Source organism: Anguilla rostrata, chromosome 4, assembly GCF_018555375.3.
Source record: "Anguilla rostrata isolate EN2019 chromosome 4, ASM1855537v3, whole genome shotgun sequence".
Classification (NCBI taxonomy): domain Eukaryota; kingdom Metazoa; phylum Chordata; class Actinopteri; order Anguilliformes; family Anguillidae; genus Anguilla; species Anguilla rostrata.
Genome location: NC_057936.1, coordinates 3,407,386 through 3,432,552, shown reverse-complemented (window position 1 = coordinate 3,432,552; position 25,167 = coordinate 3,407,386). Strand labels below are relative to the sequence as shown.

The window sequence follows — 25,167 nt, the reverse complement described above, 5'->3', positions numbered from 1 at the left end:
TCAAATATAAATACTGTGGCAATGCATTCCCTTCGTTTGCGTTTTCCCACCCTCTCGTAAAAAATGGTTCGTAAAACTCAGAAGCCACTAGAACTGATCTGTGCACATCAGACGAACATCGAATAGTCCTACATGTTTAATACAAACTTTATTACATTGTCTTGTGAATTGCATTGTATAGCTCAATGATACAAAAAATGGTTTAAATTTTCATTTTAGTTTTATCAATTCTTTGTTTATCTGACAATTATAGATGAAACATTACTGCAATTAAAAAGCAGTTTATATACATTTATATAAAACCATAGCTACATAAGATAAAACGGCTATAAAAAAACAAATTAATACTACAAATATACAATATGAAAATATACAAAAGTTCCAGTCTGTTTATGGCAACATTTGAGGTATTGTAAAAATAAAAAAAACACCAGCAGCCTTCGTGTTTGTGACCGTGAGTAGGGAACTGAACAGGGAATGAAGTGAAAATGACAAGAGTTCTTTCAAAAATATGCACTGTAAAAAAAATAAAAAAATAAAAAATTAAAAAAAATTTTTTTTAATCAGATTAAATTTTAAAATTAAAATCAGTTTCCCAATGGGCTATAAAAATAATTTTTAAATGATGAACAGATTACAGCCGAGTCCATTGCTACTTTATAGCAACAGTATTAAATGCTAGAGAGTCATGATCATCCAAAAAAAAAAAGAAAATTATTATAATATAATAACCTGCTGAAGAGCTTTAAGGCTCTTGGAAAAAAGTTATGAATTTTATCCACATTTCCCCCCCCAAATACAACAAGAGGGAACTGCACCGATACAGCAGTTAATGAGAACATGGAAACAGAAAATACACAATATGGCCCAAAATGTCCATAACTAAGTTTCAACAATTTTTAAAACAATGACTGCCTGCTTTAGAGCTAAAGTCGGTTACATTTATAAAATTAAAAATCTTGCTACCCCTTTTGCTCCCAGTTTTAATGGACACATTTAACAGGATACCTACTGCAGGCAGATCAATCGGTTATGGGAACAAGTGCAGGACACTTGGTGAATTATAATGAAACAACTAGTTAAACTACTTCTGAGCAGGCAACGTGTCCAGTGTCTTTGTCAGAACATTCTCCTGGACCTCAGAGTAGACAGAGGGATAAACAATCTACATAACACCCTCCCCTGCCCCCCGCCCCCCCCAAAAATAAGAGAGAAAATGCATGGCTTCATTTTAAAGAGGACCCATATCTTTCCTTTATAAACCTATGTTGTGACCAAAGGCCTCAACAATGTTCTTCACATAACCCCTCCTCCAAAAAAAAAAAAAATAATAATAATTTCTAAAAAGGGAGGCCAAAAGCCATCGAACAGCCTGATGGTAAAAGTTGTTCTCCTATGGTATTGCTGTATTACCATCCAAGATTCCATGGCGGGGGGGGGGGGTAGGCGGGATGCAGCAGCAAATTACAAAGGAAATGGCAGAGCCATCATCGGCCATTGCTGTAGCCAGGGAAGAACTGGCTGAGAATGGCTTGCAGGGGCTTGTTGACGCTCATGGCGTAGGTCTTGCCCAGGTCGCTCCTGCAGGCCGGGCAGGTGTACACTTCCGCCTTGAACGACCGCTGGAGGCATTCCTGCAAGAGGGCGAGAACCAGACCGAGAGCGCCTTTATACACTCCGACCACCAGGGGGCCTCGCATCCTGAAGTTCATTCCGCTAGCGCCCGTGGTGTAGCGTGCACAACCACAGGAGAAAGGCTTTAGGTGCCAAGATGCACCCCAAGGTTTAGTCCTACAGTAAATCAGAGCACCCCAGGTATTAACATAAATAACTGGAGATTAAATGGCTCTGTTCCTCACACCATTTAAAAACAAATTCTACTGAGGGCGTTATTGACGTCTTTTCAGAGAATACAAAGCTATGTGTGCCTTGGACTCCAGTGAAAACTACACTTCCCACTCACCCTGCAGACATTGTGTTGGCACTCTGTGGTGATTGGCTGATACACCACTTCCTGGCAGCAGATACACAAGAAGACCTCTTCAACTTTGTTCAGGAATCTCTGCAGGTTTAAAAAAAATAATTTTTTTTTTTAAAAACCCCAAACACAAAGTCACATGACCATCTAATCCCAGAATCACAATCAAAACAGAATCCACACACAAACATTCCCAAATCCTTGCACGTTAGGCGTTCCCGTTTCAGCGGCGTTCCAGAATGCGGGAATCTCTGTGGGATGTACGCACCGGGCCGAGCTTCAGAGACTCCATGGCTTCGCCCCACAGCTTCTTATTGAGCTCATCCCCCTTGATCAGGGCCTTCTGCTCTCGGGTCAGCTTGTAGGCCTCGACCTTCGTCTTCTTGGGTGGGGTCTTGGCTGGCGGGGGCTTCTCGGTTTCTAGGGCAACGTTTCACAATGCAGCCATTTGCAGTTGAGAAGCAAGACTCCACACGGTGGTGGAAAAAAACCAATACCCACAGTAGCCCACAATGTTTCACACAAAATTACAAATAAATGAAAAAAAAAGGAACAACTATCATAGTCCAGCTCATGAGACAAACCCCCCCTTTCAGGCACCCAAATCCACAGTCCACTGGACTCTATGCAAATGTAAATATTACGACGGCCTTGTGTGCATTGGATTTCTCTAATTCTGATATAACGGGTTGCTTGATCCCAGGCTGCTGATTGGCTGTGACCGCATTCTACAGTGATTGTAAATCCGATACAGTAACGGTTAATGAAACAGCTGGTCTGTAAACAGCATCGTTCTTCTGTGTACAAACAGCTACTTACAAATAGTACTACAAAATAAATAACATTGTGTCATCAACAAATTGTCTCTACACATTGTAACCGTTCTATAAAAGTGGCATGGCACGTTGCCTAGCAACACCCCCGTAGCCATGACTGCGTGCGCGATACAGCGCGGCCTCTTGTGCCGTACGGCTGAGGTATTTCAGTACGATGTCACAGTGAGCTCACTGACCGGTGTGCGACTTCCTCTTCCTGCTGCCCTTGGCGGGCGAATCCGTCGCCGCCTCCGATTCCTCCTTGTTCTCCTTCTCCTTCTCCTTCGCAGCGATCGCCTCCAGGTAACCCTCGGGATACTGGGGACGGGACAGAAGAGCACGGATAGTTACAGTAGGGCCTTTCCACAACGGCTGCCTGCAGGCCAGACCACAGGTGCACACAGCTGTCTGAAAATGTTTTTAAAAAGAAGCATAAATGAGATGAACTAGAAGTAGAAGCCTTCTTGAAGTATAGCCGTAAGTTATTTTGGTGTGTTGGCACTGTGTTAAACCTGCATGGTGAGGCCCGGTTTCTGAAAGCGTCACCTGCATGGTGAGGCCCAGTTTCTGAAAGAGTCACCTGCATGGTGAGGCCCGGTTTCTGAAAGCGTCACCTGCATGGTGAGGCCCAGTTTCTGAAAGAGTCACCTTCACGGTGAGGCCCAGTTTCTGATAGCGTCATCTGCACGGTGAGGCCCAGTTTCTGATAGCGTTACCTGCATAGTAAGGCCCAGTTTCTTGATCCTCTCTTTCCCCTCCCGGGTCCAGGGGGCGGGCTCCTCATCATTGCGTTTCAGCAGGTACCGCCACACCAGGAAGCCAGACTTGCCCTTCTCCGGCCAGTACTTCGCCACCTGCGACAATCGGAGGGGGGAGAAACAATTACCCTGTGAGCAGGCCAAAAAAAAAAAAAAAAAAAAAAAAAACTGCCTTTGACACACTTTACACCGCACACACTCACACTCACACTCGCCCACGCACACACTCACACACTCTCACACACACTCACACACACTCACACACACTCACACACACTCACACACACTCACACACACTCACACACACACACACCTTGTAGATGCCGTCGTAGCGGTTTCCGTCCTCAGGGCAGTACTTGCTGTGCTTGCGGCCCTTGGAGCTGCGCACCACCCTGACGGGCTTCCCGGCCTTCCAGTTCCGCGCCTCGGCCCCGTCCTTCTCACTCAGCGGCGCGCTGCAGTTCAGCGCCAGCGCCCTGCAGAGAGGAGCCAGAGAGCCGCGTACAGCATCACCGTCACTATAGCAACAGCACAGCACTGTGTACAGCATCACCGTCACTATAGCAACAGCACAGCACAGTGTACAGCATCACCGTCACTATAGCAACAGCACAGTACAACTCCACCACACAGAACGGTGTACAGCATCACTGTCACTATAGCAACATCACAGTACAACTCCACCACACAGAACGTGTACAGCATCACCGTCACTATAGAAACGTCACAGTACAACTCCACCACACAGAACAGTGTACAGCATCACCGTCACTACAGAAACATCACAGCACAGTGTACAGCATCAACGTCACTATAGCAACAGCACCGCACTGGGTACAACTTCACCGTCACTATAGCAATATCACAGCATCGCGTACAGCATCACCGTCACTATAGTAACAGCACAGCACCGTGTACAACATCACCGCCACTATAGCAACAGCAGTCAACTACACCACACAGCACCATGTACAACATCACAGTCACTATATCAACAGCACAATACAACATACAGCCACACAGCACCATGCACAACATTACCCTTGCTATAGCAACATCACAGCACCATGCACAATATTACCCTTGCTATAGCAACATCACAGCACCATGTACAACATTACATTATAGCAACAGCACAGTACACCTCCACCACACAGCAGTGTACAACATTACCCTCACTACAGCAAAATCCCAATACAACTCCACAGAAGGCTTGCAGAAGAAGAAAGAAAAACACGGTAGAAAATGCAGAGTAGACAGAACAGGGTATTCTAGATAAGTTTAATACAAGGGTGCATTTGGGGGGTTGGGGGAAATTTGGACAATAGACACCTCATGTCCTTCTGAAGTTTTTAACCTCTGTAACAAAATTACTGTAGAGCAATCCTACCTTCAGTCACAACGATTAGACCTGAAAATAATACTCAGGTTGTCTATCCCTGAAAAATAAAGTTATGTAGCCAGACAAGTGTCATTTTTTACCACGTTCCAAAAATCACTGCCAGCCATTGCAAGAGCTTTTTTTCCCTGCATTTTGATAAATGTACGGACTAGGAACCCCTCTAATTCTCCTCACCTGTTCATATTGGTCAGCTTCTGGTCACATGACTGCTCAGCGGTCCTCTTGTTACCCGACAGGTCCCGCCCACCAGAGCCCGTGTAGGTGAACTCATTCCCATAATCCTAGAGGGGGGGGCGGCGGGGGGGAAAGGTATGATTCAGTGTTTATTTACACACAATGCAGTCAGATAGAAATGCTAATCAGTCCAGCAGGAGGACTAAATAGCTAAATTAATTACTGAAATTGTTAAACTAGCTGCTTAGAAACAGCGGTACCGCAATAGCAGCAGGTACCCATTGCTCGCTCGAACAGACAATTAGAGTTGCCCTATCCGTAGCACAAGAGCGCCCTCTACTTTTACAAGATGTGCAGCAATTTGTCTGCTACGAAAGACAATTCTGTAGAAGAGGACTGTATTTTACAGCTGACAAATAGTGCAACTATTTAGCGGATTTTATTATTCAAAAATACAGGCACATCTTACAAACCAGTACATCTCATATACCATGTTTTACCATGAGCTTTGACCAGGGCTTTACCAATGTGCATGCACAACACGCTGCCTCAAACAAGAGCTGCTATCCTGTTGTCCTACAGTTACCATCACTACACCACTGGACATTCAGGGGGTGCGATATTTCCCAGCATGCCCTCATAAAGCGAGTCACTCTGGAGAACAGCGTCCGCTTACAGCATATAATGTATGGACTGGGGGGGGGGGGGGGGTGTAGTATAATGGCTAAGGAGCTGGTCCTGTAACCTAAAGGTCGCAGGTTCGATTCCAGGGTAGGACACTGCTGTTGTACCCCTGAGCAGGGTACTTAACCTGCATCGCTCCAGTAAATATGCGCATATAAACAGATGGAATGGTAAACGCTACGTAAAGTCGCTCTGGATAAGACTGTCTGCTAAATGCCTGTAGTGAAATGCAGGAGAAGGACCCGCTGTAATGTAGCAGTTCTGTGCTGTATGTAGGAGAAGGACCCGCTGTAATGTAGCAGTTCTGTGCTGTATGCAGGAGAAGGACCCACTGTAATGGGGTATGCGGTATGCTGTATGCTGTAGTGTAGCAGTTCTGTGCTGTATGCAGGAGAAGGACCTGCTGTAGTGTAGCAGTTCTGTGCTGTATGCAGGAGAAGGACCTGCTGTAGTGTAGCAGTTCTGTGCTGTATGCAGGAGAAGGACCTGCTGTAGTGTAGCGCTGTATGCAGGAGAAGGACCTGCTGTAGTGTAGCAGTTCTGTGCTGTATGCAGGAGAAGGACCTGCTGTAGTGTAGCAGTTCTGTGCTGTATGCAGGAGAAGGACCTGCTGTAGTGTAGCAGTTCTGTGCTGTATGCAGGTATGCGGTATGCTGTAGTGTAGCAGTTCTGTGCTGTATGCAGGAGAAGGACCTGCTGTAGTGTAGCAGTTCTGTGCTGTATGTAGGAGAAGGACCTGCTGTAGTGTAGCAGTTCTGTGCTGTATGCAGGAGAAGGACCTGCTGTAATGTAGCAGTTCTGCGCTGTATGCAGGAGAAGGACCTGCTGTAGTGTAGCAGTTCTGTGCTGTATGCAGGAGAAGGACCTGCTGTAGTGTAGCAGTTCTGTGCTGTATGTAGGAGAAGGACCTGCTGTAGTGTAGCAGTTCTGTGCTGTATGCAGGAGAAGGACCTGCTGTAGTGTAGCAGTTCTGTGCTGTATGTAGGAGAAAGACCTGCTGTAGTGTAGCAGTTCTGTGCTGTATGTAGGAGAAGGACCTGCTGTAGTGTAGCAGTTCTGTGCTGTATGCAGGAGAAGGACCTGCTGTAGTGTAGCAGTTCTGTGCTGTATGCAGGAGAAGGACCTGCTGTAGTGTAGCAGTTCTGTGCTGTATGCAGGAGAAGGACCTGCTGTAGTGTAGCAGTTCTGTGCTGTATGCAGGAGAAGGACCTGCTGTAGTGTAGCAGTTCTGTGCTGTATGCAGGAACAGGACCTGCTGTAGTGTGGCAGTTCTGTGCTGTATGCAGGAGAAGGACCTGCTGTAGTGTAGCAGTTCTGTGCTGTATGCAGGAGAAGGACCTGCTGTAGTGTAGCAGTTCTGTGCTGTATGCAGGAGAAGGACCTGCTGTAGTGTAGCAGTTCTGTGCTGTATGCAGGAGAAGGACCTGCTGTAGTGTAGCAGTTCTGTGCTGTATGCAGGAGAAGGACCTGCTGTAGTGTAGCAGTTCTGTTCTGTATGCAGAAGGACCTGCTGTAATGTAGCAGTTCTGTGCTGTATGTAGGAGAAGGACCTGCTGTAGTGTAGCAGTTCTGTGCTGTATGTAGGAGAAGGACCTGCTGTAGTGTAGCAGTTCTGTGCTGTATGCAGGAGAAGGACCTGCTGTAGTGTAGCAGTTCTGTGCTGTATGCAGGAGAAGGACCTGCTGTAATGTAGCAGTTATGTGCTGTATGCAGGAGAAGGACCTGCTGTAGTGTAGCAGTTCTGCGCTGTATGCAGGAGAAGGACCTGCTGTAGTGTAGCAGTTCTGTGCTGTATGCAGGAGAAGGACCTGCTGTAGTGTAGCAGTTCTGTGCTGTATGCAGGAGAAGGACCTGCTGTAGTGTAGCAGTTCTGCGCTGTATGCAGGAGAAGGACCTGCTGTAGTGTAGCAGTTCTGTGCTGTATGCAGGTATGCGGTATGCTGTAGTGTAGCAGTTCTGTGCTGTATGCAGGAGAAGGACCTGCTGTAGTGTAGCAGTTCTGTGCTGTATGCAGGAGAAGGACCTGCTGTAGTGTAGCAGTTCTGTGCTGTATGCAGGAGAAGGACCTGCTGTAGTGTAGCAGTTCTGTGCTGTATGCAGGAGAAGGACCTGCTGTAGTGTAGCAGTTCTGTGCTGTATGTAGGAGAAGGACCTGCTGTAGTGTAGCAGTTCTGTGCTGTATGTAGGAGAAGGACCTGCTGTAGTGTAGCAGTTCTGTGCTGTATGCAGGAGAAGGACCTGCTGTAGTGCAGGAGATTTTGGCGCTCACCACGTCGTCCTCGTACCCCCCCGCCAGCACCAGGGAGTACGCCCCTTCGCTGCTCCGCCCGTGGATCCCAGCCACGTGGGGCCTGTGCACCCCCGACTCGCTGACCTGCACACACACACACACACACACACGCACACACACGCACACGCACACGCACACGCACACGCACACGCACACACAGACATGCACACACACACGCAAGCATGCACACACACACACACGTGCACGCAAGCAGACATGCACACGCACACAAGCATGCACACACACACACGCACACGCACACACACACACACGCGCACACAGACACGTGAGATCACTACGCAGAAGCACACAGAGCGCCTGCGCACTGCATCAGTTTTCCATCAAAGCTTTAACAATGCATTTCCGATATGCAAAAAAAAAAAAAGCCGAACTTATTTCCTGGGAATCTGACCGGATCTGAAATGTTTGCGTTCCCTGGCTGTGAATCAGAAGGGTTACCTGCACGCGGAACTTCCACAGCGTTCCCACGGGAACGCCGGGAACGGGGCCGTGGTGGTTGGACGGGACGATGGTGCACTGCTTCGTGCGGCCCACGCACGCCATGCCCTGGGAGAGGAAATGACATCATAACAGGACATCGCCACCCGCCAATCGGGAAACACCGATTCACAGACCCTGAAGGTCTCACCCACGGGCAGGGGGCAGAATGGTGTGCGATTGAACTGCATTATTTCCCCTGTCTGAATAAATGCACTCTCCATTTGGACCACAGACACACAAGGCCGGATGCAAGACCCCTTCAATCCTCCTTTCTTTATGCACCAAGGCCAAGACGAAAAGAAAGGGGGGGGAGGAATAAAACCGACGTCCTCTGGCTTACCTTCCCCCAGTCCCTCTGGCTGGACGAGCTCGCGGACGCCATCTTGGCTTTCTTCTTGCTCTCCTTCAGCTTCTCCCCGGCCAGGACCACCTCGCTCACGTCATTCCTGCACTCGGGACAGTACCTGCGGCGGGCCAAACCACGGCGGCCATCACACCGAGGGAAACGATCACTAAGCACGAGCCGCGATACACTAGCGCATAAAACCTGGAGTGAGAGTCGTTTATACTTCGCCGCACACCCTCGTGACAAGTTTCGCATGACGAAAATCACGTATTTTCAACAGAACAATGAATTTTAATGTCGCAGAACTTCACACTTTGTCGCGCAGTGCTGATTGGACAGCCAGATGAAACGCTGAAAATGTTTGTTGTCATGGATACAGGTTAATTCACAGAGCGCTGCCATATTTTCAGAAACACAACGTTAAGCTGTCAAGCAAACTGTCAGGAGTTTGGCGTATTGTTACCATAGAGACAACAGACCTTCGCAGCAGTATAAATGCAAAATGTTGTGCGACAAAGTATAAATCAGGCTTTAAGGCTGGTGCTGTCATATTAACTATAACTGGTTTTCAACAAACAGAAATAGAAAATTTCAGTATCACTGCCCATAATTCCTAGTTACAATGCGAAATGTGTCACATGGCTAATAATGTGTGCGCTTAAAAAAATAAATAAATAAAAAAAAGGATTTTAGAGATGCCCACAAGAGGGCAACAGAGAGCAAGAAGAAAAAAAGCTACCGTTACATAGTTTTCAAATGAACGTAACCACATTCATGCTAATAAGTCATTTCCTCCGTCCTACTTTAGGATCGAATTAACAAGCCAGCGCAAACCGAAATCGCCGGGTTCATTAGTTCCACTGGCAGCACAAAAACGTAATGCCACATTTGATAATGGTCTTCAAATGAGAACCTGACCAAAAGGCCAGTCAACAATTAAGAACGCAGGCCTGGCTCGGGGTAAAACATTAGTTCAAAACACACTCAAATCATTAGTAGGACCACTTGAATGTCTTTATATAGGGCTGCTGGGTGGCTAATCTTGTTTTTAAAAAAATAAACACACTGTTCTAGTGTGTGGATGGGCCCCACGGTCTGGTACAGAGTCAGAACCGTGCTTAATAAAAGGGAAAAGGTCTTTAAAAAAGGCCTAAAGTTCCTGTAACGCTGACGAATCGCAGGAGAGTAAGAGCCACGCCCCTTAGAGACCGGCAGGCGAGCCGGGGCCCTGGAAGGCCTCAGCGCGGTGCTGCTCTGAGCTCCCCTCCGCGGCCTGATTACCCAGGTGGGTTTAATTTAATTCACTAATCACCTCCCCGGCTTTCAGAGGTGCCCGATTACGCGCTCGTTAATAAACCCCCGGTACGGGGCGCTTCAGACCGCGCAGGAGAGCGCCCCCCCCCCCCCCCCCCGGAGGATTCTAGGAAGGGAACCGAATTTATTTATTTTTATTCGACCTTTACTTAACCGGGTGAAATCAGCTGAGAACCAATTCTCACTTACAACAATGACGTGGGCCAAGAGGCGTCAGGCAAGAGCATGTGAAATAAACACAGTCCACACAGAACGACACATACGGTACAGACACAGAAACTCTCCAAAATCTGAGCACCCGCCCAGCTTCGCCTTCCCCCCCCCCCCCCCCCGGGAGCCCCGCTGGGTACGGACCAGTCCTCGTCGGCGGGGATGGCGGGCAGGGGCGGGTCCAGGCAGTAGATGTGGAAGGCCATGTCGCACTCGTCGCACAGCAGCTGCTTGTCGGGGTCCTGCTTCACGCCGCACAGGCGGCAGTTGCACATGCGGCAGGCCTTCTGCGGGTGGTCCTTACAATGCTTACACTCCGGCCCGTTGGACCCTGCGGGGGGGCGGGGGGGGGCAGGCGTCAGGACGCTACTGCAAACACACACACACGCCATACACTCACACCATGTGCCCTCACACCATGCACACACACACACGCCATACACTCACACCATGTGCCCTCACACCATGCACTCACTCACACCATGTACAAACACAGACACACACCCGCAAACACACCACACACACACATACGCACACACACCATGCACAAACACACACATACCATATACCCTCACAACTCTCTCTCACACACACACACACACACACACACACACACACACCACGCACTCACACACACGCCACGCATTCACACCATCCACAAACACACACACACTCGTCACACACTCACACCACACACACACACACACTCCCATCACACACAGGCCGTGCATCATCTATGTTCTAGGACTGGTTCTAGGTTTGTAAAACCCAGCACGTAACATCGTGGAAAAACCTACTGGGGCAAGCTAGCCCTCCAGCGCTGTTTTCTAAAGGACGAGCTCATATGAATAATTAACAGGAGCTTTAATCTCAACCATCAGTGAGCGCAGAATCAGACACCATCTGTGAACACGCTCACCTTGCAGCTACTCAATGTACAATCCCGCCAAATTATCTTTAGGAAAATTATTTAACTGCTCGACCTTAAATAGGTCTTTAAAAAAAAGAAATACACTTCCACACTGGAAGCATGGCTGAATTACATATTCGGGAATATTCAACTTGCCTTAACATTGTAGCAAGATTTTATTAGTTTTATTTGTCAGGAATGAGGGTAGACTTGGGTAAATTAATATGTAAGTCATGCTAATAAAGCTAGTCAACCTCAAACCCATTACATAAGAACACAAAGTTCAGCAAGTGGTAAAAAAAAAAAATGATGATTAAAAAAATAATAATTCTTTTTAAAGAACTGGGGACTATTCTGAAATAAAATCTGCTCTTTTGTGAAGGTCCTTTATCACTACAAGCCTACTAAGCTGACTGAGGATTTTGCTGCCAAGAACAGGCCAGCAATCACAATAAAGTAAACCACCCTGTTGTCTGTAGTCTGTTACTTTTCATGTACGTTTTGGGGGGGGGGGGGGGAGGCAGCAGTTTGTTACTTTTCAACGGGCTCTCCGACGCCGTCCCAGAATCCTCGGCGCTCCCCGGCTCCTCAATCTTGTATATCTCCGTGGTGAACGCGATGCGGCAGTCATTCAGGGAGTCCCCCGCGTCTCTACAATGCAAGCAGGGTGGGGGGGTCAGCACCGGCACACGCCCTGCCCCCTGCTGGAGGGGCAAGACACACCGGCGCCCCCGTGCTCTACGCGCAGCACGGTTAGAAACAGCACAAGCAGGGTGGGGGGGTCAGCACCGGCACACGCCCTGCCCCCTGCTGGCGGGGCGAGACACACCAGCGCCCCCGTGCTCTACGCGCAGTACGGTTATAAACAGCACAAGCAGGGTGGGGGTGGGGTCAGCACCGGCACACGCCCTGCCCCCTGCTGGAGGGACGAGACACACCGGCGCCCCCGTGCTCTACGCACCGTACGGTTAGAAAAGAACGAGGGAGGCAGCAGACTGAGCATTACTAATGAAAGCAGCTTAGCTATTTAACAGACACCCTGTATACATGTATGCAGGTGAGTGAGTGAGCGAGAGTGAGAGCAAGAGTGAGAGAGAAAGTGAGTGAGTGAGTATGTGAAAGAGAAAGAGAGAGAGAGTGACAGCGAGAGCGAGGGCGAGAAAGTGAGAGCAAGAGCGAGAGCGAGAAAGTGAGAGAGTGAGAAAGTGAGTGAGTGAGAGAGTACGTGAAAGAGAAAGAGAAAGAGAGAGAGTGCGAGTGAGAGCGAAAGCGAGGGCGAGGGCGAGAGAGAAAGTGAGAGCGAGAGTGAGTGAGAAAGTGAGTGAGTGAGAGAGTACGTGAAAGAGAAAAAGAGAGAGAGAGAGTGCGAGTGAGAGCGAAAGCAAGAGCGAGGGCGAGGGCGAGAGAGAAAGTGAGAGCAAGAGCGAGTGAGAAAGTGAGTGAGTGAGAGAGTACGTGAAAGAGAAAAAGAGAGAGAGAGAGTGTGAGTGAGAGCGAAAGCAAGAGCGAGGGCGAGGGCGAGAGAGAAAGTGAGAGCGAGAGCGAGTGAGAAAGTGAGTGAGTGAGAGAGTACGTGAAAGAGAAAGAGAGAGAGAGAGGTACCCGAGCAGTATCCTGGCGTAGATCTCCCTCAGGGTGCGAGTCTCTCTCTTCCTCTGGATCTGGGCGTCGTACCAGTAGCCCCTCTCCTTGGGCTCGTCGGGGTTGTAGTTGAGCATCACCACCATGCCCTCCTCCAGCTGGTGCCACTGGTACACCGTGCGGGCGCGGGGGCGCACGTCCTTCCCCCGCAGCCGCACCACGCCGTTCTCCGGGTAGCTGGGAGAGCGCCAGAGGAACCGGGGGTGAGAACCGCAAGAACCGCGAGAACCAGGGGCGAGAACCCAACACGAACCCCAAACCCCAACCCCAGCGAATCAAATACCCCTAGCAGATGAGAACACACACGCACACGCCAACCACTGCACTTAACCCTCTTTAGAGGAGTGAGGTCACAAACACGTGATTGGAATGTTCTCGACTGAGCATTCTAATGCTGATGTCACAATCGCTGCTGGTGACTGAAAGAGACGGAGTTCTAGAACACAGGCTTAGAATTTAAAAAATAATCGTAATTCCAAAAAACCCTACTCTTCAAAGTAAGGGTTAATAAACAAGGCACTTTCGCCCGCTGAAGCACAATTCTCCCTGCTGCTCCACAGTGCCGTGTTCTCCTGCGGCAGCAGAACCAGCAGACGAGCCAGCAGCTACAGGAATCACACAATAACGGCAGCTCATTCCTGAAATGAAGACAGGAGCGGGTCTCACTTTTCGTATTTGACGTGGTAGAAAACCGCCTCCTCGTCAGAACGAGAGGCCACGCCCTCCGCCTCTCCGGGGGGCTCGATCTCCTTCGTTACCTTGACGATCTGGGCCTCGAACCAAGCGCCCATGTTCAAGTCCCGGGCATCCACAAACTCATTTATCTGACAGAGGAAAAACAAACAAACATAGTATCCATTCATACAGCTGGATATATACTGAAGCAATTCAGGTTTAGCACCTTGCTCAAGAGTTCAATGGCAGTGCCCCACCTGGGAATCAAACCTGCAACTTTTGCAGTGCCCCAGTGCAGTAATGGGGACACTGTGATGTAGGAGATGCTGTCTTTCGGATGAGATGTTAAATCGAGGCCCTGACTCACTGTGGTCATTAAAGACTCTACGAAACTTGTTGCAAAGAGTAGGGGGTTCCCCAGTGTTCTGGATAAAGTCCCAGCAGACTTGCCACCTAACCATCCCCTGATTTAACTGGATAAAAAAAACGTTCTCTCCCTCTCCACCTTAGCTAATGTGTGGTGAGCATTCTGGCACAATAACGGCTGACGTACATCACCCAGGTGGGTGCTACACATTGGTAGTGGGTGAGGTGTAAAGCACTTTGAGCGTTCGGGAAAAGTGCTATATGAATGCAATGACTCATTCATTCATCTATCTTTGGATTACAGGCCCAGCTCCTTCACGCTTGTATAACACAGCGCTGCCCAGTTCACACACGTCCGCACCTTGTAGTGGCCGAACCCGGGGTCGACGAGGTCGGGCAGGTCGGACTGGGCCGAGGTCCCGGGGAGCTGGCCCTCCGCCTCGCCGTGGGTGGAGCTCTTGTCCGACTCGCTCTGGCCCGACCCGCAGCCGGAGTCGGAGTCCGAAAGCTCCGCCTCCTTGTCCTTGCGGGCGGGGAGAGCGAGCGGGGGCGGAGCCTGCCTCACCAGCAGCTGCACGATGTCGTTCAGGCCCACGTTGTAGTCGAACAAGGTGTGGTCGTCCTCCAGCTGGGGACAGGGAGAGGTCGGCACGGGACAGGCGAACATCAACGGGTGCTTTTGAAACGTGGGGGTGCACAAACTCAGAGAAGCACACTGAGGCAGACAGGCTCTCACACACACACACACACACAGAAACACAAATGCACACACAAACACACAGACACCAGTATGCACAGATAACCACAAAGAAAGAAATACACACACACACAGAAACACAGATGCACATGCACGCACAAACGCACGCACACACAGAAACACAAATGCTCACAGAAGCACACACACAGACGCCTGTATGCACAGATAACCACAGACAGAAATACACACGCAGAGTCACACACACACACACACACACACACACACACACACACACACACACACACGTGCGAGATTAAGATCTGTCAGTTGAGAGCGTCACACACAGGGCCCCCACCTGCTTGCCCCTGTAGAACAGCCTCTGGCGCTCCGGCTCCACCTTAAACAGCTCCGACACCTTGAGCCTCAGCTCCCCAACCTTGGTGAGTTTGGACAGGGAGTCGATCCTGTGGGTCTCCTTCCCGTCCATGGTGCGCACCTGAATCCACATCGCTGCTGGCCCTTACGTTACACAGACAACGCCACAGCAGTTCAGGTTTGAGCGCACAGGGAGGGGGGACACACACACAGTAACATTCCAATAACCAGACACTCCTATCCACAGACACACAAAAAAAAACCTACTGAAAGAGGTTTGGGTAACGAGTCATCAGTGACACAACCCAATGGCGGTAGTCCGGCTAAACGGAGCGCAGGTCTTACCATAGGAACACAAAGCAAAGTTAAGGGGGCCTGAGCCTGGAATCCAATATGGGCAATAACCAAAAATCAAAGTCCAAAACATAAACTACATCCCAGTTTGCATTCACAGCACAGATACACAAAGGAAGGAGAGCATGTTCTTCTTCTCCAGTGTTCTGCACTACGGACAAAGGCAGCACCTCGTCACAGTCAACTTACAAATGTTCCTGACACTCAGTTCCCAGAACAGAGACGCTAAAATTAAAACTTCAAACTTTCAGAACTCCTGACGTCAGTTTGAGAACATAATGGTCTCAGCCAATGCCGAGAGCTGCCAAAGACCAGTAATTACGAGCAGGGTTTATTTTATTACTGTGTGACACGACGGAATGGCCATTTTGTTATTTCCTTATAGCTGCCTTCACCACCCCCACCCCCACCGCAAAAACGCCAGACCCCCACAGCGGCGACACCGCCGGACGACATGTAGTAGGCAGTGCATTCCTCACGTCTGCCAACACTACTAGCGATACACGCTAGCTATGGGGTAAATGTAACGTCCACCCTTTTACGCGTTATAAATTACGCGTTTTATAGATTACTGCCAGTGTTATCTGGTGATTGCAAGCGAACGTGCAATGTAACGAGGCGGTAAGAATACCGGCATCACAGGAGAATGTCCAAGTCAAAGAGGCCACGTAACCTTTCAATTACAGAAAACACACACATGTGTCCGTAGAATGGGCCAGTTTACTGGCACCGTTGGCCGTAGAGACAACAGTGGCAGTAAACAAAAACACCCCCATTTCAGGCAACGGATAGCACCCCGCCGAGTATTTGCATTTGGTCATAATGGGACTGAAACCCACTGTGGTCACTATTAAAATACGCAGGCGGTTACGTTGGAAGTGCTGCGTGCAATGACCGGGAGGAAGATAAAACTCCCAACAATAAAATCGAAACCAATTCCAGGCTAGCGACTGCACTTAAAGTTGCCACGCTGACTTCAAGCGCAATTAAAGACGGCCAACTAAGATAGCTTAGCAACATATTTTGGCACATGCCTTAACATACGCCTTATTCGATTTGATCAATAAAGCGAAATATTGAGTTTGGTTGGACACTAGTCCATACTCGTTCCAAATCAATAAGACTTCAATTTCAGAAACACATACGGCACTGATCTTATTTTGAAGCCAAGTTACACAAAGTCTGCCAAAAAAAAAAATAGAAGTTTCCTGTTCGCACAAACACTCTCCATTGGCTGGAACCGGCTAGCTGGTGCGTCTTATCTTTTACGGCTATGCCCTGTTCCGTCTAGATAGCCGACCATCGAACAGAAACGTAACGTTTAAAAGCCATAGCCTGGGAAGAGGTTGTGCTAGCTGCCCAACTGAACAACACAAATACATTACACTTAGCAAAGTTGCTTTGTCTAAAAACGTTACGTCAATGTTACTCTCTCAACTTTGGCTGGTTCCTCAAAATGACACTGACAGGCAGTTAGACAATATAGCAATGAGTTCCCTCGCTAGATAAAACATAAAGAGTGCAGTTAGCTAACGAGTTACTGTATGTAGTAACTGTGAAAAGTTCCTTGATAAACAAGCACTATCAAAACGTAACTAATGATGAGTAGCTAAAAGGTTGTTGTTGAATTTACTACAATGTAGCAAGATAGCTGTCAGTAAGCTATAGTAATTGTAAATCAGTAATTACCTGTGTCCCCCTTCCAAAAAAACAAACAAAACTTTAAAAATTGTCGTTCTAAAAGTTGACTCCACACTGCAAGTTATTTTAACACTAAACTCCAGTGACTTCAATCAATGAGATTCTTCAACCACATGTTGCCCCGCCTACAAAATCCACTTCGCATTCCCATTGGTTGAAAAGTCTCGCATTGTTAGTTGCGATAGGTTACTGAAAGTGTCTTTCAGCACAGCGACTGGAGCCTCAGCTCAGCGCGCGAAAGTTTGGTCTCGCGCCTTAAAGTTGGCCCCGCCCCCCCAATAACTTGCCGCGAGAATATGCAAATTTGTGGCACCGGGGCCGCAGTTGCAAAGAACATGAAGCCCATTGTCGCTGTCCGAGGGAGAAATGCGGCTGAATGGTTGTACATTTAGTTAGCGTTATGCAAATGAAGAGAACAGTGGTACTTATATTTGTTCATAATAAAACCAGTAACAGAATAAAGTTTGAAGATGCACTCCATTGTTGCACCCTGTGCGACGTGATAGGATGTATGATCATGGAATGTTGCGCCATTAGGCCGTGAAACTGTTTGTGGCGCGGTTCCCTGTTTTGCATAGAGCTGCAGCTGTAGCGTTTGGCGGGAGAACTCTTTGCCAAGACGCTTCAGAAAATGGGTAACCCCGCCTCCACCCCACAGAAGACAATACATATCTTATGCGCTGCGTCACAATAGATGAAATACATTTGATCTAACTGCCGCAGCGCCTTCATTCCACTGTCCCCACACCACAGGGAGCTTTTGGCCAATGAGTACAGGAGAAAGTTATAATGTCGGGTCTGATTTTGCGTTCCTCTCGTCAAATTGAAATTATTGTGGTCCTATGAGGAGCATTTCAAAAGGAAGTGGACCAAGTATGAATTCACTTTGTGAACATTGTATGAGAACAAGCAACTGTCAATATGGGGTTAATTAAAATATATTACAATTCTTTATTACTTGTGTTGTTTTTCTTTAATGATTTTTTGGATGGAGGAAAAAAATAATCACAAGCTACATTGATTTGTCTGCATTTGTACATACATTAACTGCATTGTTAATACCACATTAGCCAGACAATTATTTGAGTCTAGTTGAACACTCGTTTTTGGGCTATCCACTCTTATTCTTCCCCCCCCCCCCCAACTTTTTTTCCTTTGCCTTCCAAGTAATGGCCTAACCATTTCCTGAATCATACCACAGCTATTACCCATGCTGTCATATGACCTTTAACCCCAATCCCTCTGTTCCATTCATTGTGCTCCCCGCTCACAAACAGGAAACTCGATCCGTAGGTGGTTCGCCCGCCCCCGTTTGGTAGTAGGGGGGCGACTGTGATGATTCTATCGTGAGTCACCTCCTTTCCTTCAGAAGCCACACAGATGTTCAGGCAGAAGGGAGCACCAACATTTCAGTTCAAAAAGGGTCTCTTATGATGCTGACAATAAGTATGACACGTAAACAAGTAATGTAAAAAAAATACAATTTCTTAATTTATGACATATCATTTTGCCAGATATTTTCCACATCGTCCTTATTGTTGTTTTATACCTTCTTTTTTTTTCTTGCATCCTCCGTTGCCTTCGATTACCAGTGGTGATTGTTACATCGGCATTAGAATGTTCGGTTAAGAACATTCTAACATGCATATTCACCTTGCTCTTTAAAGGGTTCATCTGCTCCTCCTCCTCCTCCTCCTCCTCCTCCTCCAATCTCCAATATCAGCCACCTGTCTCCATGAGGTAGCAGCATACACACTCACACAAACAGATTCTTCTGCAATATATAATAAATGGAAATACTACCATAAAACTTCGTATGTACTTAATATACTTATTGCATAGACCTTACTTGTGATACACACGAAATAAGCTGATGGACAGGACTATTTAAAAAATAAAATAAAGTTAAAAAAAAATTATATTCTACAGCTTAGCATTTTATTTTTATTTTTTGAATTACATTTTAGGGATTTATTTACTTTGCACCCTTCGTTCCAGAAAAGGTTTTTGGACCGGATCCCCCAAGAACATGACTAGCATATTCGTATTCTGCATTTGTGGTGGAAAACCATCGAGTCTACGTGCGCCAGGATGCGAAATATAGCTAGTTGGACTAAGTACAAGCAATAGTCGTCTATTCGTTTTTTTTTTTAATTGATAGCATTATTCTGTAATGGCCACAAGGATAATGTAACACTAACGCGGTCTCTACTGCCATCTACTGTGGGCACGAAACTTCATCAAAAGTGAAAACTGAACTTTGTTACTGCACGTGTTGCTAGCAACCTCTAAAGTTTAAACAAATGTCAGTTGAGACTTCTAATGAAGCTAAATGAATCACTAGGATTGTAATTGTTTTGAACGGAAACATTGCGCTGTCTTTCTACCATCTCCTTGTGAAACTAAAGTAAATCCAACTCTGCCATAATGGTTAGAACAAGAGAAAAAAATAGAAGTTTGAAAGGAATGCTTGCGTCTGGGGGAACTTCCGGGAGCGAATTATTCTTTGCCCTTCGTGTCGTAACATGTAGTGGATCATTTCCGCTTTCTCAGCTGTAGGATTATTTCTTCCTACTGTATGGTAAGTTTGCAGTTTGAATGAATATCGGCTGTTTTTTTTTTGAGCCAGTGCATAGGGAAATTAAGTGCAGGATGTCGCCGTGACAGGCATTTTGCTGTTTAGGCCTACTTATGAAAATGTGAATCAACACATTTTTTAAAAAATGAAAGTGGTTTTAACTGCAGGTGCGCAGTTCTTCCAGTCGTTTCTTAACAGCTGTGAGTCAGTTTTCAGGTCTTTCGATGTGTGTCAGAACGCGTACAGTGTGGAATGCGTCTTGTCAATGCAGTTTTTTTGCCATTAGCGGTGTGTGCAGTAGATTAAGGACAGGCAGTCAACGTGATTTGATCATTTTAAATAGTATTGAAGTCGCAGATGTGGCTGTACGACTGATACGTTTTTATAACTGAACGGATTGGCACGTGCTTTAAACGATTCCATTGTCTAGTAACCGGTAATTAAAATTCCCACGTATTAGTACTTTCAGAGTTTAGTTTGATTGTGGTTATTCTAATCGAACCCCTTGTTTGAAGCCGTGTAGATCTACTATTGGTACGTCATAAGTAGATTAGTCATAGGAGCAAGTGGTCATATCTCAAATATCGCAAAAAGCTGGCCAGATATAGGGGGGGAAAGGTTGTCCGTTGTAACTTTATAAGATATCTCGTTGCTGTGATAGCAGTGGCTTGTATTGCGTCTCCCTTATATTGTTTGTCCCCTTGTCTTTTCAGACGCTCTGGTTGCTGGGGAAGGGAAAATCATGAAGCCTGAAGTGGAAGATAGCTGGTTAGAAATTTCGTTTCGTTTGAAAAGCATGCGCTTGTAAAGGCTAAATTTTTTTTTTTGTTGTTGCCTTTTACAACCATGTGGTCTGAGCATACGGGCCTCTTCTGCGAGATCAGAACAGGATGTCCGAGCGGGAGAGGGAAGCTACGGAGGGGAAACCGCAGGCGGTGGGGGAAGACGAGGCAGGGATCGCGCTGGAGGACGCGTTTCGCCTTCTCTCCCTCGCTCCCAAAGAGAGGCTGCTCAGCCTCACTTTCAAACTCGGCCGCAGCCGGACGGAGGAGCTCGTGCACGCCATGTCCCTGATGGGTCTGGGGAACGAGGCCGAGGCGCTCGCCAAGCTCCGGGCGCTGGGGGACACCGGGGTGGCTCGGCGCCTGGCCGAAACGCTCGAGAGTCGCGGGCGGGGCCCCGAGGCCGCGCGGAGGGGCGGAGGTTCGCCGCAGGAGCCCGGGGCAGACTCCGCCGTCGAGCTGGCGCGGATCTTCTGGCTGCTGGCCGACGAGAAGCTGTGCCTTGAGTCACGGCGGGACCGGGCTTACCGGGCGGCGCTCCGGGCGTGCTCCCGCCAAACCGGAAACGGGGAGGGGCGCGGAACGCTGGCGAGGTTAACGGAAGAGGCCCGGGAGGCCTGCGGCTGGGAGTTCGGAGCTGCGTCCGGGGGGGCCTCTTCCTGTGAGGACGGAGAAACACTACGGTCCGGCGCGGGGGCGTTCCCGCACGCCCCCCCGGGGAGCAGGGGGTCCGGCGGGGGCACCGCGGCCGTGAGGATACGAGGCAGCCGGGACAGCGCCCCGTCCGGGACGGAGGGCGCCAGCAGCCCCCCGTCCTCCCTCCGAACCGTGCACTCGGGCTTGGTGTCCTACCCCAGTCACCTGGAGGTGAGCGCATCCCCCACCGCGCTGTACGAGGTGCGCAGCGCTCTGCGCGACGTGCAGGACCCCGAGACGCCATCTCCGCGGGGCAGCCCGAGCGAGGAGCGGCGGGAACGCACGCTGACCTGCGAAGGGGCCTGCAGCGGCCCGGGGGACGAGGCCACCCCCGGCCTCTCTCCCGACCGAGCTTACACTCTGGAGCACAGTGCTCAGCGCCGCCCCCTGGTGGAGAAACCGAGCGAGGAGTGGCGGGAACGCACGCTGACCTGCGGAGGGGCCCGCAGCGGCCCGGGGGACAAGGCCACCCCCGGCCTCCCTCCCGACCGCGCCGACGTTCCGGACGGCAGTGCTCTGCGCCGCCCCCTGGTGGAGAAACCGAGCGAGTGCGCGAGCCCGCCCGTGGCCCCGGCGGGGTGCGGCCCGCCGCGACAGCGCCCCCCAGAGACCGCGGGAAGCGGCCGGGCCGACGCACCCGAGAGCGCCGAAGCCAGAGCCGCGCCCGGGCGGGGCGGCCGCTCGGCGGGAGCCGTGGAAACCCCGTGGACCCCGCCGTCAGCTTCAGCCTCCCTCAGCGAGGACCGTAAACCCGAGAGCCCGGAAGCGCGCCCGAAACAGGAGGAGCGGGAGAAGGGCGAGGAGGAGGAGGAGGAGGAGGAGTTCTTCTCGTTTGTGATCCTGCACTCCCCGGCGGACGAGGAGCTGGCCGGGCGGCTGCAGGAGAGGCTGGAGGCCCTGGTGGTCGGTCCGGGCGCCACGTTCAACGAGGACTTCGCCGTCCCGGGGAAGCACCGGCTCAGCTGCGTGGACGACGCCATCAACAACTCGGCCTTCACCCTGCTGCTGCTGTCGCGCAACTTCAACCCGCGCATGCTGGAGTTCGAGTCCAACTGCGCGCTCATGAGCTCCCTGGAGAAGCGGCACAAGTCCAACACCGTCATCCCGCTGCTGCCCAGCGAGAACCGGCTGCCCCGCGAGCGCCTGCCCGCCAGCCTGCGCATCTTCGTCCCGCTGGAGGAGGGCGGGCGCGGCTTCGACCGCAAGGCCCGCAAGGCCATGGCGCCGGACCGGATCGCCCGGCAGCGGAGCGTGTGGCGGCAGGAGCGGCGGATCCGGGCGCAGCGGCGGCGGGAGCGGCGGGCGCGCGAGGACAACGAGCGGAGCGCGGAGCTGCTGCGCGGGACCGAGCTCCTGCAGGACCACCTGCGGCTCAGCCGCCTGCTGTCGGACCAGCAGAGGATGCTGGAACATTACGAGGCCCTGCTCGGCGCCCAGCCCGGCGCACACGGCCCCTGGTACCCCGTGCCCCTGGCGCCGTCCGACCGGCGCCCCAACATCCACATCGCGAACGCCAGCTACGTCATGATCGGGAACGACTCCCAAATGACGGTCGGGACGGGGGGGGAGAGACCTCCGAGGGAGGGGGGGTGGGAAGGTCCCGGAGGAGAGGAATGGGAGGAAGGTCCCAGAGGCAAGAAACGGGAGGAAGGTGCCAAAGGAGAGGAACAGGAGTCAACCTGACAGGAGCCCCCCCCCCCACAGAGAGTCTGTTTTAGTCCATGTTCTCATTGTTTCAGTCCAGAGGGTCTGGGTTTTTTTGGGGGGTTTTTTTTTTTGATCTTACTTCCGTTTTGCTGGGAAAGCCACAGCTTAAAATGATTGGGGGGGGGGGGTGTCGCAGGTGTTCTCATTTTTAAAAATCTCATACCATAGGACTGCTATTCTTTATATATGTGGCACCCATATATGTGCTTGTGTAAATGACACTGTTCAACATTTCCTTAAGTAGCTTATAAGGTACTGAGAAACACAGCACTGTATGGACCAAATGTACTCTAACAGAGTTGATTTTATATAGAAAATTCTGTTGTATATTTGCTTTTAGGCATTTGGGAAGGTCTTTTGTGTGTAAATTGACGGTGATTGAATGGTGATTTCTACAAGTGCGATTGCATTTATTTTCTGAGGTGTGTCAATCTTGATTAAATGCATTCCTTTAAATGCAGTGTAGTTGTCAAATTCTTAAAGGCGATGTTATGGACCTGGAGATTTACTAGTGTAAAAAAAAAAAAAAAAAGGAACATTTTTGGAATTTTATTGTATTTTAAATTGGAAACAGAAGCGCTTGTGATACAGACCAGGTCATTCGGTCATATTGTGCATTTGAAGTCAACTATACAAGCATCTCTTTTTGATGAACCAATGTCAATTGCATTAGTTGACAATTTGAAAGTTATTATATGCGCAGTCCGATTTCTGACGCGGTTAGATAAATCATATTTAAAAAATTGTACAACAGGACAAATCAGTTGTTTGGTGTTGGGCCAATCAAAAAATGGAACTGAACCTGAAATGAAACCTACAATAGGGTGTTCATTTGTATAATATTTGTGTAATAATTTATAAAGGCATCGAACAGGCCAGCTGAGCAACTATTTCACCCTGAACAAAAATAATGTTTGACAAAGTTCAGCCTTCAGAATTGGATCATTCAGACGATTTGTGCGAAGTGTACGAATGATTCATTTCTTGAGAAAGAATTTGTTGTATTAATACCCCCCCTAAAATAAACGTGGCTGGGAAAAAAAACATGTTTTGCGTGTCTGGATTGACCGACCTGTTCCCCTGGCACTCCCCAGCAGGCTGACACCAGCAGATGCAGTTTGACCTCACTGTAGGTTGGCTTCCAGTAACCGGCTTACTGTACATAGAAGCTTCCTAATATAGAGGCAGTAAAACACCAGAGAAGCGACAGTGCCCTCGCTGACGCTAATCGAAGGCTATTTATACGAGCCCCTTTAAGAGCTCAAGGTGTGACGCGGTCACATTTCCGCATCGCGTTTCAGGAACGCCCCCGGACGACCGCAAACAAAGCGTGGACTCCAGAAGTCCGAAGTCCAGCCGTTCCGGGCGGAAAGATAAAAACGCAGAAGAAGTGGAAGAGCGGTTTTTAACCGTTCCAACGCGTGGCCCGGCGAGAAACACGGCGTTTTCTCCTGTCCCCGACCGCGTCGCCCGCCGGCGTCAAAAACAATTCCGACAGTCCCACCTTAACCCCGCCCCGCGTGCCCACGGAACATTATTCCAGCTCGGAACGTTCCTTCGCCGAACATTCTAATGCTGACGTAACAATCGCCGCCGGCAATCGAAAGCAGCGTTCGATTTGCTCTAGAACACTGACTAAGCAGCGTTCCATTTGCTCTAGAACACTGACTAAGCAGCGTTCGATTTGCTCTAGAACACTGACTAAGCAGCGTTCCATTTGCTCTAGAACACTGACTAAGCAGCGTTCCATTTGCTCTAGAACACTGACTAAGCAGCGTTCCATTTGCTCTAGAACACTGACTAAGCAGCGTTCCATTTGCTCTAGAACACTGACTTGGAATTGTAAAAAATAAATTTAATACATAAATAAATAAATAAGCATTCTGAAAATCCTGCACTTGAAAGGGTTAAGTGTGTGTGTGCCAGGGCTAACAAGGGCCTGGCAGTTAGGCAGGCGGGCAGGCGGGCAGGCGGCGGGTGGGTGGGCAGGCAGGCCGGTGGGCGGGCTGGCAGGCAGGTGGGCGGGCGGGCGGGCTGGCAGGCAGGCGGTGGATGGGCGGTCGGCGGGCTGGCAGGCAGGCGGGTGGGCGGGCGGGCTGTGTATAGACCCGGTGGGGTTTATTTTTACCTTCATTACTCTCGTTTCAGTTCCTCTCTGAACGGGCTCCCGAGCGAGCGCACCTCGGGTGCCTCCGAACTCAGCCTGACGTGCG

General features: G+C 49.5%; 2 protein-coding genes across 7 annotated transcripts; one reads left to right on the top strand and one right to left on the bottom strand.

The window, feature by feature from the left end:
* Positions 1 to 131: 131 nt before the first annotated feature.
* LOC135252245 (E3 ubiquitin-protein ligase UHRF1-like) lies at positions 132 to 17,324 on the bottom strand. The gene is made up of 17 exons (XM_064330109.1): positions 17,180 to 17,324; positions 15,117 to 15,280; positions 14,426 to 14,692; positions 13,690 to 13,847; positions 12,985 to 13,200; positions 11,918 to 12,033; positions 10,617 to 10,803; positions 8,943 to 9,066; positions 8,561 to 8,668; positions 8,081 to 8,185; positions 5,128 to 5,234; positions 3,865 to 4,027; positions 3,510 to 3,647; positions 2,991 to 3,111; positions 2,247 to 2,398; positions 1,964 to 2,062; positions 132 to 1,634 (listed from the first exon to the last, which is right to left on the bottom strand). Exons 2-17 carry the CDS (start codon positions 15,267 to 15,269, stop codon positions 1,488 to 1,490), a joined length of 2,361 nt encoding a protein of 786 aa, XP_064186179.1. The 5' UTR covers positions 15,270 to 15,280; positions 17,180 to 17,324; the 3' UTR covers positions 132 to 1,487.
* A 2,115-nt stretch (positions 17,325 to 19,439) lies between these two features.
* ticam1 (TIR domain containing adaptor molecule 1) lies at positions 19,440 to 23,410 on the top strand. Of its 6 annotated transcripts, none has more exons than XM_064330110.1 (2): positions 19,440 to 19,772; positions 20,483 to 23,410. In XM_064330110.1, exon 2 carries the CDS (start codon positions 20,660 to 20,662, stop codon positions 22,928 to 22,930), a length of 2,271 nt encoding a protein of 756 aa, XP_064186180.1. In that variant the 5' UTR covers positions 19,440 to 19,772; positions 20,483 to 20,659; the 3' UTR covers positions 22,931 to 23,410. The 6 variants fall into 6 exon arrangements, with proteins under 6 accessions (XP_064186180.1, XP_064186184.1, XP_064186182.1 ...); XM_064330114.1 differs by lacking the exon at positions 19,440 to 19,772 and adding an exon at positions 19,787 to 19,936; XM_064330112.1 differs by lacking the exon at positions 19,440 to 19,772 and adding an exon at positions 19,788 to 19,969.
* The last annotated feature ends 1,757 nt before the right edge of the window (positions 23,411 to 25,167 follow it).

What these genes read in the sequence shown, in the direction of transcription:
- LOC135252245 (XM_064330109.1), bottom strand. Translation starts at nt 15,269, where the DNA reads ATGTGGATTCAGGTGCGCACCATGGACGGGAAGGAGACCCACAGGATC. An exon ending in CCGGGTTCGGCCACTACAAG is followed by an intron (nt 13,848 to 14,425) that starts GTGCGGACGTGT and finishes TTCCTCTGTCAG; the next exon opens with ATAAATGAGTTTGTGGATGC. An exon ending in TACCACGTCAAATACGAAAA is followed by an intron (nt 13,201 to 13,689) that starts GTGAGACCCGCT and finishes GCGCTCTCCCAG; the next exon opens with CTACCCGGAGAACGGCGTGG.
- ticam1 (XM_064330110.1), top strand. Translation starts at nt 20,660, where the DNA reads ATGTCCGAGCGGGAGAGGGAAGCTACGGAGGGGAAACCGCAGGCGGTG.